Source organism: Herpailurus yagouaroundi, unplaced genomic scaffold (assembly GCF_014898765.1).
Source record: "Herpailurus yagouaroundi ecotype Mexico unplaced genomic scaffold, PumYag 141, whole genome shotgun sequence".
NCBI lineage: Eukaryota > Metazoa > Chordata > Mammalia > Carnivora > Felidae > Herpailurus > Herpailurus yagouaroundi.
This window is the reverse complement of record NW_024412396.1, coordinates 74,367,369-74,379,774: the sequence shown is the minus strand read 5'-3', so window position 1 is coordinate 74,379,774 and position 12,406 is coordinate 74,367,369. Positions and strand designations below refer to the sequence as shown.

Genomic DNA, 12,406 nt, shown 5'->3' with positions numbered 1-12,406 from the left:
TCATAGAGGCAGAAGTCAGGGAGATGGCCATGGGGGACACGTGTGGGCAGTGTCCAGGTGTGGTCCTGTGCCTGATGTCTGTGGGGCAGCTTGTCATGGGGGGGACCTTCTCCAGCGGTCTCACCCCCTGCGTGGCCAGCAGCTGTGGGCCAGCAGGACAGACCGAAATCCAGGTCAGTTCAAGTTGTCCCTGACCTTGGTGATGAGCGAATCCTGCCCAAGCGGGGCTCGTTGTGGCAGAGCCAAACAGGCTCCCCTGGTCCCCGGGTAGGTCCGAGGAGCAGAGAAGGATCTAGAGACGCCTGAGCAGCGCAGGCCCAGTGGGGAGTCTGTCTGTCTGTCTGCAGGTCCGTGTGTCAGCTGCCTCTCTCAGCCTTCCACATCGGTGTCCTAGTGACCTTGTCCGACATGGATAAGGGCAGTTACTATTTCCATTGCGAATGAATTGCCATTGTTTGCTTTAACCCATATGCATCCATTTTAATTTTATTTTATTAAGGTTATTTATTTATTTTGAGAGGGTGGGGGGGAGCAAGCAGTTGCGGAGCAGAGAGAGAGCATTTCAACCAGCCCCACGCTGTCCGTGCAGAGCCCAATGCAGGACTCAAACCCACAAACCGTGAGATCATGACCTGAGCTAAAATCAAGAGTCAGACACTTGGGCTGCCTGACTCGCTCAGTCAGTTAAGCGTCTGACTTCGACTCAGGTCATGATCTCACGGTTTGTGAGTTTGAGCCCCCCATCAGGCTCTGTGCTGACAGCTCAGGGTTGGAAGCCTGCTTCAGATTCTGTGTCTCCTCTCTCTGCCCCTCCCCGGCTCATGCTCTGTCTCTCTCTCTCTCAAAAATAAAATAAACGTAAAAAAAAAAATTAAAAAAAAATAATAATAAAAAATAAAAAGTTTTGGTTTGTGTTGATTTGTCCTTCCTGCACCGGCTGTAGAAAGTGCGAGCTTCCAAATAAAACAAACCCCGCACCAGTGTTTTGGTCTGTAACAGCTAAACAAGTTTGTCAAGGAAACTCTGTTAATATTTTATATCGCATTTAAATAAGCTGATGGCGTCACCCTCCCACCTCCTAAAACAGAAAAACAAAACCAAAAACCTCAGCTCCCAGCTGAAAGCGGGGAGCCACTGTCCCTTCCCTCCCAGGGGTTGGAAGCCTTGGAAACCAGAAGACTCACCTCCCTCCTCCCATGCTGTGTGCGCCACCCCCCCCCCCCACCCCCCCCCCCCCCCCCAGTGGTGTCACCTTACACCCTGATGGGGACCTCCCCTGTCAGAAGGGGGTGGGGAGACAACCCTCCCTCTGAATCACCCTGGAGGCAGCGAAGTTCACTGTCGTTAGGTGTAGCGTAGAGGAGACTCCTTCCCTGCCTTCCTGCTTCCCTGGTGAGTCTGTCCCAGAGCTGTCCCCACCCTTGCCAAAGCACAGACAGCAGGAGGGGACCTGTGTCCTGGGCTCCTCCTGGCTCTGGCCCTGCCCTGCGTGGGGGTCTGTGACTGCCTTGTGTTCCAGATCCAGGCCTCTCCAAGCAGCAGACCGACATCCAGGAAAATGCATCCCATTTCCAAAGAAGCCATTTCTCCCGGCCTGGCCTGCGGGCTGCACCTCCCCACCCCCTCCTCCCCGGATGGGACTAGGCCTAACTCCATGGCTGACACGAACTTCACAAGGGGCTGGTGTGACAGGCTCAGGGGTCTCCTTCCAGAAGCCCTTGACCTCCTGGGTTGAGGTTCTGAGAAGGCATCAGAGCCCATCTGGGAGGCCCAGGTCAGGGGCCCAGGGGCTCACACCCTACAGGATGGATGTTGGAAGGAGGACACCATGAGGGCTTCCTCAGCACCCAAAACCTTCCCTCCTTAAGACGCCCTCACACAGCTCAGGGGCCTTCGTTCCCTGCAGACTGACTGGCCCCATTTCCCCTGAAGCCACCCCTGACTAGTGGCCCCCACAGTGCTCACCCCGGGCCCCGGACTCCCACAGGTTGGCTGCAGTAGCCCCAGGAGCCAATGTCTGTCACAGCTGATGGCTGGTCTCGGGCCTTAGGACCCCGGTGGGAGTCCTAGACTTGGACCCCACAGGGGCTGCTGGACCCTGTGGGGGAGGACAGGGGACAGACTTATTCAGTGGGCCCCCAGGGAGGACAAGAGGGGCCTGCACCCCACTGGGCTCACTCAAGACAGCCACCTCCTGGTGGGCCCTGGCTGGGGAGGCTCCCCAGGGCTGGAAAGAGTCAGAGTTAGAGAGGAACCCGAAGGGAAAGGAAGCAGCCAGGGTTTCACCCCTCCCAAGGTCAAGGGGAGGAGCAAGCTAGAGCATGTCACAAGTTCAGACCCAGTGGAGTCAGGTTAAAAAATGTGTTTTCTTAGAAGGAGAAGAAGAAAAAGAAGGAAAGAGAAAGTTCCAGAAGTGGGCAGGCAGTCACTCAGGGCCACCTTCAGGGAGCTGCTAACAACTGCCTGTGCCCTGCCCCCTGCATCTCAGACCTGGGTGGGAGTGTGGTTCTGCCCACCGTGCGCCCCCTCCCTGCGGATTGGAAGGGGGAAAGGGGTGGCGGCCATGTCCCCACTGCTCACTCTTTGCTACAGACAAGGTCACGAAGGGAAGGCCACAAAGACGTGGAGACTTTCCAAGCAGGTTCCATCCAGTGTCTCCTCCCAGCTACCTAGATGCCGGGGCGGCAGCAGCCGCCGCTCTGTTTGGGGGCCAGAGCCCAGGATGGTCACTCGGGCTGTTGTGTAAACTCCTGACTCCAGGGCCAGGTTCAGGGGTCCAACACTTCCCTGCCCCCAAGCCGCTCAGAGCCCATTCCTCGAACTCTTGCAGAAGTTTTGTAAGCACCTGATTACGTCTGCTAAATCAACCCCTGCTTAGATTACCCAGAACCCGTACCCTGCCTGTCACAGGATTTGCTGCTGGAAATGACGCGGCCTTAATGCCACGTACGAGGCACGGGTGGCATCAGGGTCCACTAGCTCAAGACCACAGGAACGCACCTGTTGTTGGGCAAGTGAGGGGAGCACATACCATGGGGACCCATGGGGTGTCTCAGTGGGAAGGTGCTAGAGAGCCCTTGGATTCAGGCTTGGAGGAGGTAATTTTAGTAAAGTTCAAGAAAACAGACTTTGCTTTAGAATGAACACTGTCAGGAAGTGGGGGACATTGCATGACTGAATATCATAATAAATCTTATCTAGAAGGAAGGAAGGCTGAAAAAGATAGGTTTGAACTCTAAGGGTCCGCTTATACGTGGATATTTTCCTTTTTTTAATGTTTGTGTATTTTTGAAAGAGAGACAAAGTGTGAGCAGGGGAGGGGCACAGAGAGAGAGAGAGAGAGAGAGCGAGACAGAATCCGAAGCAGGTTCCAGGCTCTGAGCTGCCAGCACAGAGCCCGTTTCGGGGCCCAAACTCGTCAACTGCGAGATCATGACCTTGAGCTGAGGTCTGATGCTTAACCCACCGAGCCACCCAGGCGCCCCTATATGTGGATATTTGTAGCAACTGTAGCCCATCGCTACCAATGTATTTTCTCTTCCTTATGATTTTCTTAATAACATTTTCTTTCCTCTGGCTACCGTTATTGTAAGAATACAATACTACATACAACATACCGAATGTGCCTTGTTTACGTCATCAGTAAGGCTTCCAGTAAACAGCAGGCTAGCAGCAGCTGAGTTGCTGGGTTTGGGGGAGTCAGAAGTCATGTACAGATTTTCAACTGCACCGTGGGGTGTCAGTGTCCCTAAACATCACGCTGTTGAAGGGTCAGCTGTAACAGGTGAAAAAGCAGCCGTCACTGACAGTAACCACGAGAGGGAGAGGGGTTGGCCACTTTGTGGTTTCGAAATCGTTCATATTTCCGCCTGGATTCAGCCGTGATCGCAGATTGTTCTTGTTGGTTTTGATCCATCACGGTCACAGAACGGTCTTGTCTGGCTGACGTCAGTTCCTCTGAGACCATTTGTGTTCAGCAGGAGAACGCAGTGGTCTCGCCACCAGGGTCAGGCCAGCACCCTCCCCACACCCCACCCCGCCCCCGGGTCAGGGGCTGCTTTTCTCTCTTGAAACAAGAAAATAGGCATATATGCAGGCTGGGAGGCTGGGGAGCCCTGAGCTCTTACAGCAAGACATTTGGTGAAACTGCTTTCAGTGCACCATGTGTCTAAGAGTCTGAGAGCGCCTGGGTGGCTCAGTCGATTGAGTGTCCGACTCTTGGTTTCCGCTCCGGTCACGACCTCATGGTTTGTGGGATGGAGTCCTGCACGGGGTTGGTTCTGCAGCGACAGTGCACAGCCTGCTTGGGAGTCTCTCTCTCCCTCTCTCTCTGCCCCTCCCACACTCTCACATGCATGCTCTCTCTCAAAATAAATAAATATAAATAAACATTAAAAAAGAACAAAACACTAAAACTGAAAAGTCTGTCAAATGTGCTGATGGGCTGCGTCTCCCACCTACTCCCGCTACGTTGTCTCCTCACCCACAGTCCAAACCTATGACCTCACAGGGAGGTCTCTATGACTAATTGACTGAGAAGGAAAAACCTCGATCCTGGTTTACAAATGGCGCGGAAGGGATGGCTCAAGCCCTACAGTCCCACTTAGGGGTGGCCCGAAAGGACAGAGAGGAAAGAGAAGCCTCTCATTACTTCAAGCACGGTGCCTGTTCTGAAAGATAGCCAGAAATAGTATGGCTCTATATTGACTCCTGGGCAGTTATTAATGGCTTGGCTTGATCACCAGAGCCTTGAGAAAACCACACTGCAAGACCGGAAATGAGGTGGTCTGGGAAAGGCATAAGAGGATGGACCGCTCTGGGGAGGCATGAGCTGTGCAGATACTTTGCCACGTTGTGAGTACCTGTCAAAAGGCATCTACCGCAGACGAGGCTTTCAGGAATCGGTTGGACGGGACAGTCCATTCTGTGCCCAGCAGCCAGTCTCCTTAGCCAGCCAGCCACGTGCTTGTTCAGTGAGCCCACGTACAGAGTGGCCAAGGAGGCAGGGATGGGGGCCAGGCGTGGGCTCAACATCAAAGTCCAACCCATGGGCTTCACCTCACCGAGTCTGACATGGACACCATCCCAGTTGAGAATTTAACCCCCAAGAGCAGAGACTAATGGTGAAGCCCCTGATATTTCCTGGGGGGACGGCCAGTCACTTGGGTGGAGGATCGATTACATTAGATCTCTTCCATCGTGGAAGGAGCAGCAGTTTGCACTGGAACAGACATTTCTTCTGGATGTGGATCTGCTTTCACTGCCTGTAACGCCCTGGAAGCACTGCCCCCCACAGACTTCCAGTATGCCTTGTGGACCTTTATTGTAGCCCACGGATCGTTTCTTTGATGTAGAGAGTAATTTTACAGCAAAAAAAAAAAATGTGAAGCAGTGGGCTAGGCACATGAAACCCACTGGTCTTTGATGCACTCATCCGGAAGCAGTGACCTGGTAGGTTGAATGACCTCCTGAGGATTCCTTTTAGCACACTCCGAAAAGATGGGAATCCATCTCACAGGTCGTGACGTTATCTCAATTATAGTCATAGTACGGTTACTTATATGGGGTGCTGTTTTTCCCAAAGCCAGAATATGGGAGTTCGTGAGTCAAAGGGTGGTCAAGGAACTGGCTCCTCTAGCTACTATTCCCAGGAACTAAGTGGTTTCTTGGAGGCGCCTCTTGGTACTTCCATTCCAGTTGTGAAAGGTTATCAGAAAACAATGTCAACCCCAAACTGGCAGGAAACTGCTGAGAATTCAGATCCTTTGGGTATGTTTAGATCCTACTACTAGATGAAAACCTCCAACCAGCCAAGGTCCCGGCTAAGGGGAAATAAAACAGGGAATAGGTAATGGAAGAAGAAATTTAGAAAAATCATGCCTGAAAGTCGCTAACAGAGTAGGTCTTAAATGCTCCCATCACAACAACAGCAAAAATGGCAATTAGGTGAGGTGAAGGATGTGTTAACTAACCTGACCATTTTGTAGTATACACATGTGTCAAGCCATCACATTGTACAATTTACACTTACACCAGGCTCCATGTCAGTTATATCCCAATAAAACTGGGGGGAAATATCGATTATGCCCTCAACAAAATACCAGCAAACAGAATTCAACAACACTTTAAAGGGTTTGTAAACTGTGACCAAGTGGGATTTATTCCTGGATGCAAGAGAAGTTCCTCATAAAAAGGCCATCAGTGTAATACATCATGTTACCAGAATGAAGGGGAAAAAACCCTGCATGATCATCTCACTTGATGCAAAAAGAATTACTTGACAAAATTCAATGTCCACCCATGATAAAAACACTCAACCAACCAGAAATACAGGAAGCTAAATACAATAGAAGTGATATGGGAACAGCCCACAGGGAACATCATACTCAGTGATGAGAGACTGAAAGTTTTTCCTCTAAGATCAGGAAGAAGGCAACAATGCATGCTTTCGCCACTTCTATTCATAACTGGAAGTTCTTGCCAGAGCAATTGGGCAAGAAAAGAAAAGGCATTCTAATTGGAAAGGAAGAAATAAAATTATCTTTGTTCTCAGATGACAGACATATACATGGATATATTAAGTGCAGAAAACCTTAAAGGTGTCATTAAAAAAAACTGTTAGAGATAATATGTTCAGAAAGCTACAGGATACAAAAATCAACACACAAAAATTGATTGCATTTCTATACACTAACAATGGCCAACTATCCAAAAGGAAACTAAGAACACAATTTGCAATAGCATCAGAAGGAATAAAATACTAGGAATAAACCTCACCAAGGAGGTGGATGACTTGTACAATGAAGACTACAAAACATTGCTGAAAGAAGACACAGAGATAATGGAAGAAGGTCCCATGGTCACGAACTGGAAGATTGAAGGCTATAAAGGTGTCTACACCACCCAAAGCAATCTACAAAGTGAAGGCAATTTCTATCAAAATCTCAATGGCATGTTCTGCGGAAAGAGAAAAACCCATCCTAAAATATGTATGGAATCTCAAGGGATCCCAAGTAGACAAACCAATGTTGAAAAGGGACAACAGATCTGGAAGACACACTTCCTGATTTCACCCCCCCCCCTTTTTTTAAAGAAAGCACATGTTTGCAACCAGTTTTCTCAGCCTGCTTCTTCCAGTAAAATTGTGCAGCCTGGGGGTGTGGGTGTCCAAAGTCTCTTTTCATTTTGAATGGCTCTGTCCTTTTTTAGTCCAAACAGGTCGTGTTTGGACTGATATACTTTTTCTCAAAAACTTTGTGGATCTCCTGTGATTTGGGGTTAACTCTGTAATAGAAAAGATACGCGCACAAATCTGTTTGGGGACTGGGCTCGCTCCGTTAGCGAGAAGGTGCACCCACGAAGCTCTTTGAGATGAACCTGCTCTACGCTGGGCTCCTCCTGAGATGGCTCAGGGGCACTGCTGAGGTTTCCCAGAGGCATGTCTTTGGGAGAGAGGATTTGTGGGGTACATCTTCATCTTTCTAACAGGCCCGTCATGTGACTGAACAGTACTCTGAGTTGTCACCTTTGATCTTTCTGAGGTCTTGACAAAGGGCTTCACGTACTCACACCCTTGGCTTCATTTTTGTTCAAAATATTTGTTTAATGTTTATTTTTGAGAGACAGAGACAGAGCGTGAGTGGGGGAGGGGCAGAGAGAGAGGGAGACACAGAATCTGAAGCGGGCTCCGGGCTCCAAGCTGTCGGCACAGAGCCCGACGTGGGGCTCGAATCCACGAACCGTGAGATCATGACCTGAACCGAAGTTGGACGCCTAACCGACTGAGCCATCCAGGCGCCCCTGGCTTCATCTGAGACCAATTCTCCCGGATTTGATGTTCCCCGGGAAGTCATTTCTTAATTTTAGCATCTTTTGTCCTTTGGAGAAACTGCGAATTTTGACAACTATCAGGTACCGGTTCCTTTTAGTTTCCCAAGTGCCTTCAGCCTGTCTCTCTGCTCAAATGAAACCATAAGGCACAGGAAGAGGCCAGGCGGCTTCTTCTGCACTCGGCCTGGAAATCTACCCATCGGCTCCTGGATTGCAGCAGGTACACTGCTCCCCACACAACTGCAGATGACAAGGTGGCCACGCTTCTGCCATTATGTCACAAGACCCCTGTTCCTCACTTCCTGTGCGCCCTCACTGGCAGCGTCCTCAAAGCCCAGCTTTCCACTAAAGGCCTGTCCAGGATGCCTCAGTGCTTACCTAACACTCCTCAGAATCCCACCTGGCTCTGCCCACGGCCTGGTTCAGATATTTGGACGTCGGCACCCTAGTCCGGGCACCAAACAGTTGTAGTAGTTGTCCGTGGCTGCATGACAAATTACCTTAAAATCTACTGGCGTAAAACAATACACACTCACCATCTCACAGTGTCTGTGGGTCAGGAGCCTCTGCGGCTCACCTGGGGCTCCGCTCAGACTCCCTCACGGGCTGTGGGGAGGGCTTGGCGGGGGCTCCTCTCATCTCAGGGCTCGTCTGGGAAAGGGTCCCCCCTCCCAAGCTCACTTAGGGGCTGTGGGCAGGTCTCAGGTCCTCAATAGCTGCCGGTTGGGACAGTAGTTCCTTGCCACATGGCTGTCTCCACCAGGCTAGTCCCAACACAGCAGCTTGCCTTTCCAGAACAAGGGCTCTGAAGGAGGCCGAGCAGGGCAGAGGTCAGTGGCTTGGAATTTAATCTCAGAAGTGACATTCCCATCACTGTTGTCCTGTTGTATTCCCAGAAGAGAGTCACTAGGTCCTGCCCCCCCTCAAGGGGAGGCAGTCACACAGGGCATGCGTACCAGGAGGTGGGGTCATTGGAGGCATCCCAGAGGCTGCCCACCCCAGAGACAGAGTAAAACCTCCAAGAACCAAGAAGAAATGGACAGATTACACAATTTTAAAAGCTGATGAAAAGAACAGGCATTTCACTGGAGAAGAAATCGAATGTCATTTGAAACCCTCCCAGAGAATTCTCAGCATCGCCAGCGATCTGAACGATACAGACGAACCCACAACACACGGGCCAGAAGGCAGGCTGCAGGTGCTCTGAGCTGCAGGGCATTTATGGGCATCGGATGCCGGAGGGCATGGGAATGTCACAGCCACTTGGGAAACCAGTTTCACGTGCCCCAGTTATGCTGAGCACGCACGTGGCCCCCAGCCCCAGGGCCCAGCTGTGAATGACCTGAGATGGTAACACCATTTGCAGGCTGGTGAGTTAGGCTGCCCGTTTCAGGTACCCCCCCCCGCCCCGCCCCCACCAGGCAGTGCCTCCATGGACCACGGCACCCGGACCTGACAAGCAGTCATATCTGCTGCTTTAAGTTCACTCTAGTTAGGCTGCACTTGACTCCAGAGGGACTCCAGGCAACTGTGTGTGACATATGGAAGTTAGACACGTGAAATGGAGGAAGAGAAAGTAAATCGGGTGTGTCGGTCTTGAATTTTACATGTATTTGCGTGCGCGCTTGCGTGCGCAGAGAACGGCTTCAAACATATTCCTGAGGTCCTAGGAGCCGATCGTGTGGGCCTGAGTATTTGTTATGTTCACCGGTCAGCAAGGAACACCCTGGGCTCTGAGCCAAAATGTAGATCTGAGTGGAAGGGTCTGAGGAGGTCCTAGGAATCTAAACGAAGAAATGGCTATTTGTGAATTTTTTCCTGGATTGAACGTATCTTCCAGAGGCACAGGGATCCAGGGACACAAGACCTCCCAGGAGGCCTCAGTGCAAGCAGGTGGCAAGTCAGAAAGACAGGGCTGGCGGGAAGCAGGGGCAGGCAGGCCCAGAGGGTCACTCAGCTTGCAGTCGTCGGGGGCCCTGCTTTCATGGCTGGGGACAGGACACTGTTCACGCCCTGCGTGCTTTCTCTGCACAGCCCACCATCCACTCCAGTAACAGTCTTGGGTTTTTACCTCTGTTCGGGCAGAGGAAGGGGCAGCTTTGGACGAAGACACCTGAGACTAGGAAGGTATTCCCCCACCCTTCACCAGTCTGCAGGACCCCCTCCCTTCCTCCCCGTGTTTGAAATGTCCTGGAGGGGGATGTGGGTAACTCAGCTAGGAGGAATGACCCCAGAACACAGAGGGTCAGAGGAGAGAGTAAATAGGTTGGACTGCAAGGCTTCACAAGTAAGTGCCCAACACCTCCCTCCCCCGCGGCCCAGGGACAGAGGAAGAGATAAAAGACAGGTGTCACCCAGCCTAGCCCGTTCCCCTGGTGAACTGGCTGTCAGGCACTGACAGGCTCTAACATACTTACACTTTTTCTGTTAAACTAAAATCCATCCTTCTGTTCACCCAACACATATAATGTAAAGAAAGCTCCCAGAGCCCGTATAACCATCACTGTATAGATAACTTCCCTGTAACAAAATGAACTTTTTCAGATCCCTGGCATAGTTTTGAGCATTCTTGTTTATTTAATTTTGGTTTTCTTGTTACTTTCTCTTAGAAGGACGTTTAAGTGGTAAGGCTAGGTTCCTAAATTTGAAAAATGTGTTAACATGAAAATAAAGCACATGCAACGCATGTAATTCTTCAAATTACAAAACCATAATGTTTTTAAACGGGTGCAAGAAAACTTTTCTTGCCTCGTTATGTGAAAACTATACGAGAAGACTCAAACACGGCTTGCTTCTCCTGGAGTCCCCATGTCACTGTAAACCATGCAGAGACAAAAATACACCTACGCCGGCAACAAGAAACACATACCAGATGCGGCCATTTTTCCTCTGGTTCCTAACGTGCTTCCTGGGAAACAGCTTAGGAGCAGAGACCGTGCGTGCAAACTGTAGGAACTGTAGCTTTAAGTATTAGAGAGAGAGAGATTTAAAACTATCACCTTTTAAAATCACTTTATTTTCACTCGGTGTACAGATTCAACATCGACTAGATGTCAATTACAGAGCTGAAGGCAGGCTGAGCTGTGTGTGAGCAGTTACGTGTTCCCCTCCCAGGGTATACAATATCCCTTTCAAACCAACGCTGTGTATGTCATAACTATATTTAGAAACACACAGAGAGGAAAATATTACTGCTGCAATGCAAGGCTGCGGATGAGAGGGAAACACATGAAAACCTCACAGAATCCAAGGCTTAAAGTCTTTAGTTCATGTTCCTCAATCAATTTCAAAGGTCTGGTGCATTCGAAGGCATTAATTATCAAAAGGGGGAAAAAAGAGAATCCTGTAACAAATCCCATGTGAAGAAAAGGCTGGGACTCTCCATCCAGGAAAACAATACGAATTTGGGGTTTTCTAGAGCCCTGTAAGAGGTAAACAAAGTGGCCAAAGTTTTCAGGCCAACAGTCCAAAGCGCTGCTTTGAGTTCCGACACAGAAGCCATCATCACTTGTCTTGGGCCGCAAAACTTTCTTTAAAAAGGCAGGGAAGGAGGACTGAGCTTCAGAAATCAGAAACGCGCCGAACACACTAAAAAGTCACCTTTGCGCGTCAGCCAATGAATCTTTCCGAGGGCCACGTGTCCTGGGCATGGGTGGGGAGCGCCGGGGCCCGCTCCTCGGGCGGGGCCAGGGCCTCCACCTCGCGCACCACCTGCGTGAACACCTGGTCCACCATCAGTTTGCTCTTGGCCGTGACCTCCAGGAACGGGCACCGCCACTCGCGGGCCAGCGCGCGGCCCCGCGCCGTCAGCACCTGGCGCTCGGCGTCCAGGTCGGCCTTGGTGCCCACGAGCACGAGCGGCACGGCCTTGGGGCCCCGCAGCCGGCCCATGCGCTCCCGCAGCGGCCGCACCGCCTCGAACGAGGCCTCGCTGCACACGCTGTAGAGCACCACGAAGCCGTCGCTGTTCTTGATGTACAGGTCCTTGAGGGTGACCAGGTGCTCGGCGCCCACGGTGTCCACGATCTCCAGCAGGGCGGGCGCCGCGTTCACCTCGATCACCTTGCTGAAGAGCTCCTCCACCGACGGCTCGCACTGCTCCGGGAAGCTGCCGCAGGCGAACTGCGTGGCCAGCGCCGTCTTGCCCACGGCCACGCTCCCGAGCAGCACCACCCGGTAGCCCTTGGCGGGTCGCGGCCCCAGGCCCGCCATGGCCGAGACGCGGCTGGCGGGGCGCACGGCCGGAGGACGGCGAGGAATGGCGCGCGGAGGCGGGGGCGGGGAGAGGGGGCAGGGAAAGAGGGGAGAGGAGGGGCGGGAGGGGCGGAGGGGAGGGGCGGGGCGGGGGCCCGGGCGGGGCGCCGGGGCGAGGGAGGGGCCCGGGGGGGGGGGGGGCGGGCGCGCGGAGGCCGGCTGCGACCCGGCGGAGAAGAACTCCCCCAGCCCAGACGGGGGTCCCGGGAGTCCGGGCCCCGCGCGCCTCTCGCCCCGCTGCCTACCCCACTGTCTGGCCCGCCTCCGGCCCGGGGCGATCCGGCGCCGCCCTACCCACCAGCTCCACGTCCCAAACCTCTCC

The 12,406-nt window shown here is 52.3% G+C and overlaps 1 protein-coding gene across 1 annotated transcript; it reads right to left on the bottom strand.

The window, feature by feature from the left end:
* Positions 1 to 10,815: 10,815 nt before the first annotated feature.
* LOC121032325 (ras-related protein Rap-2c-like) lies at positions 10,816 to 12,117 on the bottom strand. The gene has a single exon (XM_040478301.1). The coding sequence runs from the start codon at positions 12,040 to 12,042 to the stop codon at positions 11,440 to 11,442; it is 603 nt and encodes a 200-aa protein (XP_040334235.1). The 5' UTR covers positions 12,043 to 12,117; the 3' UTR covers positions 10,816 to 11,439.
* Between the last annotated feature and the right edge of the window lie 289 nt (positions 12,118 to 12,406).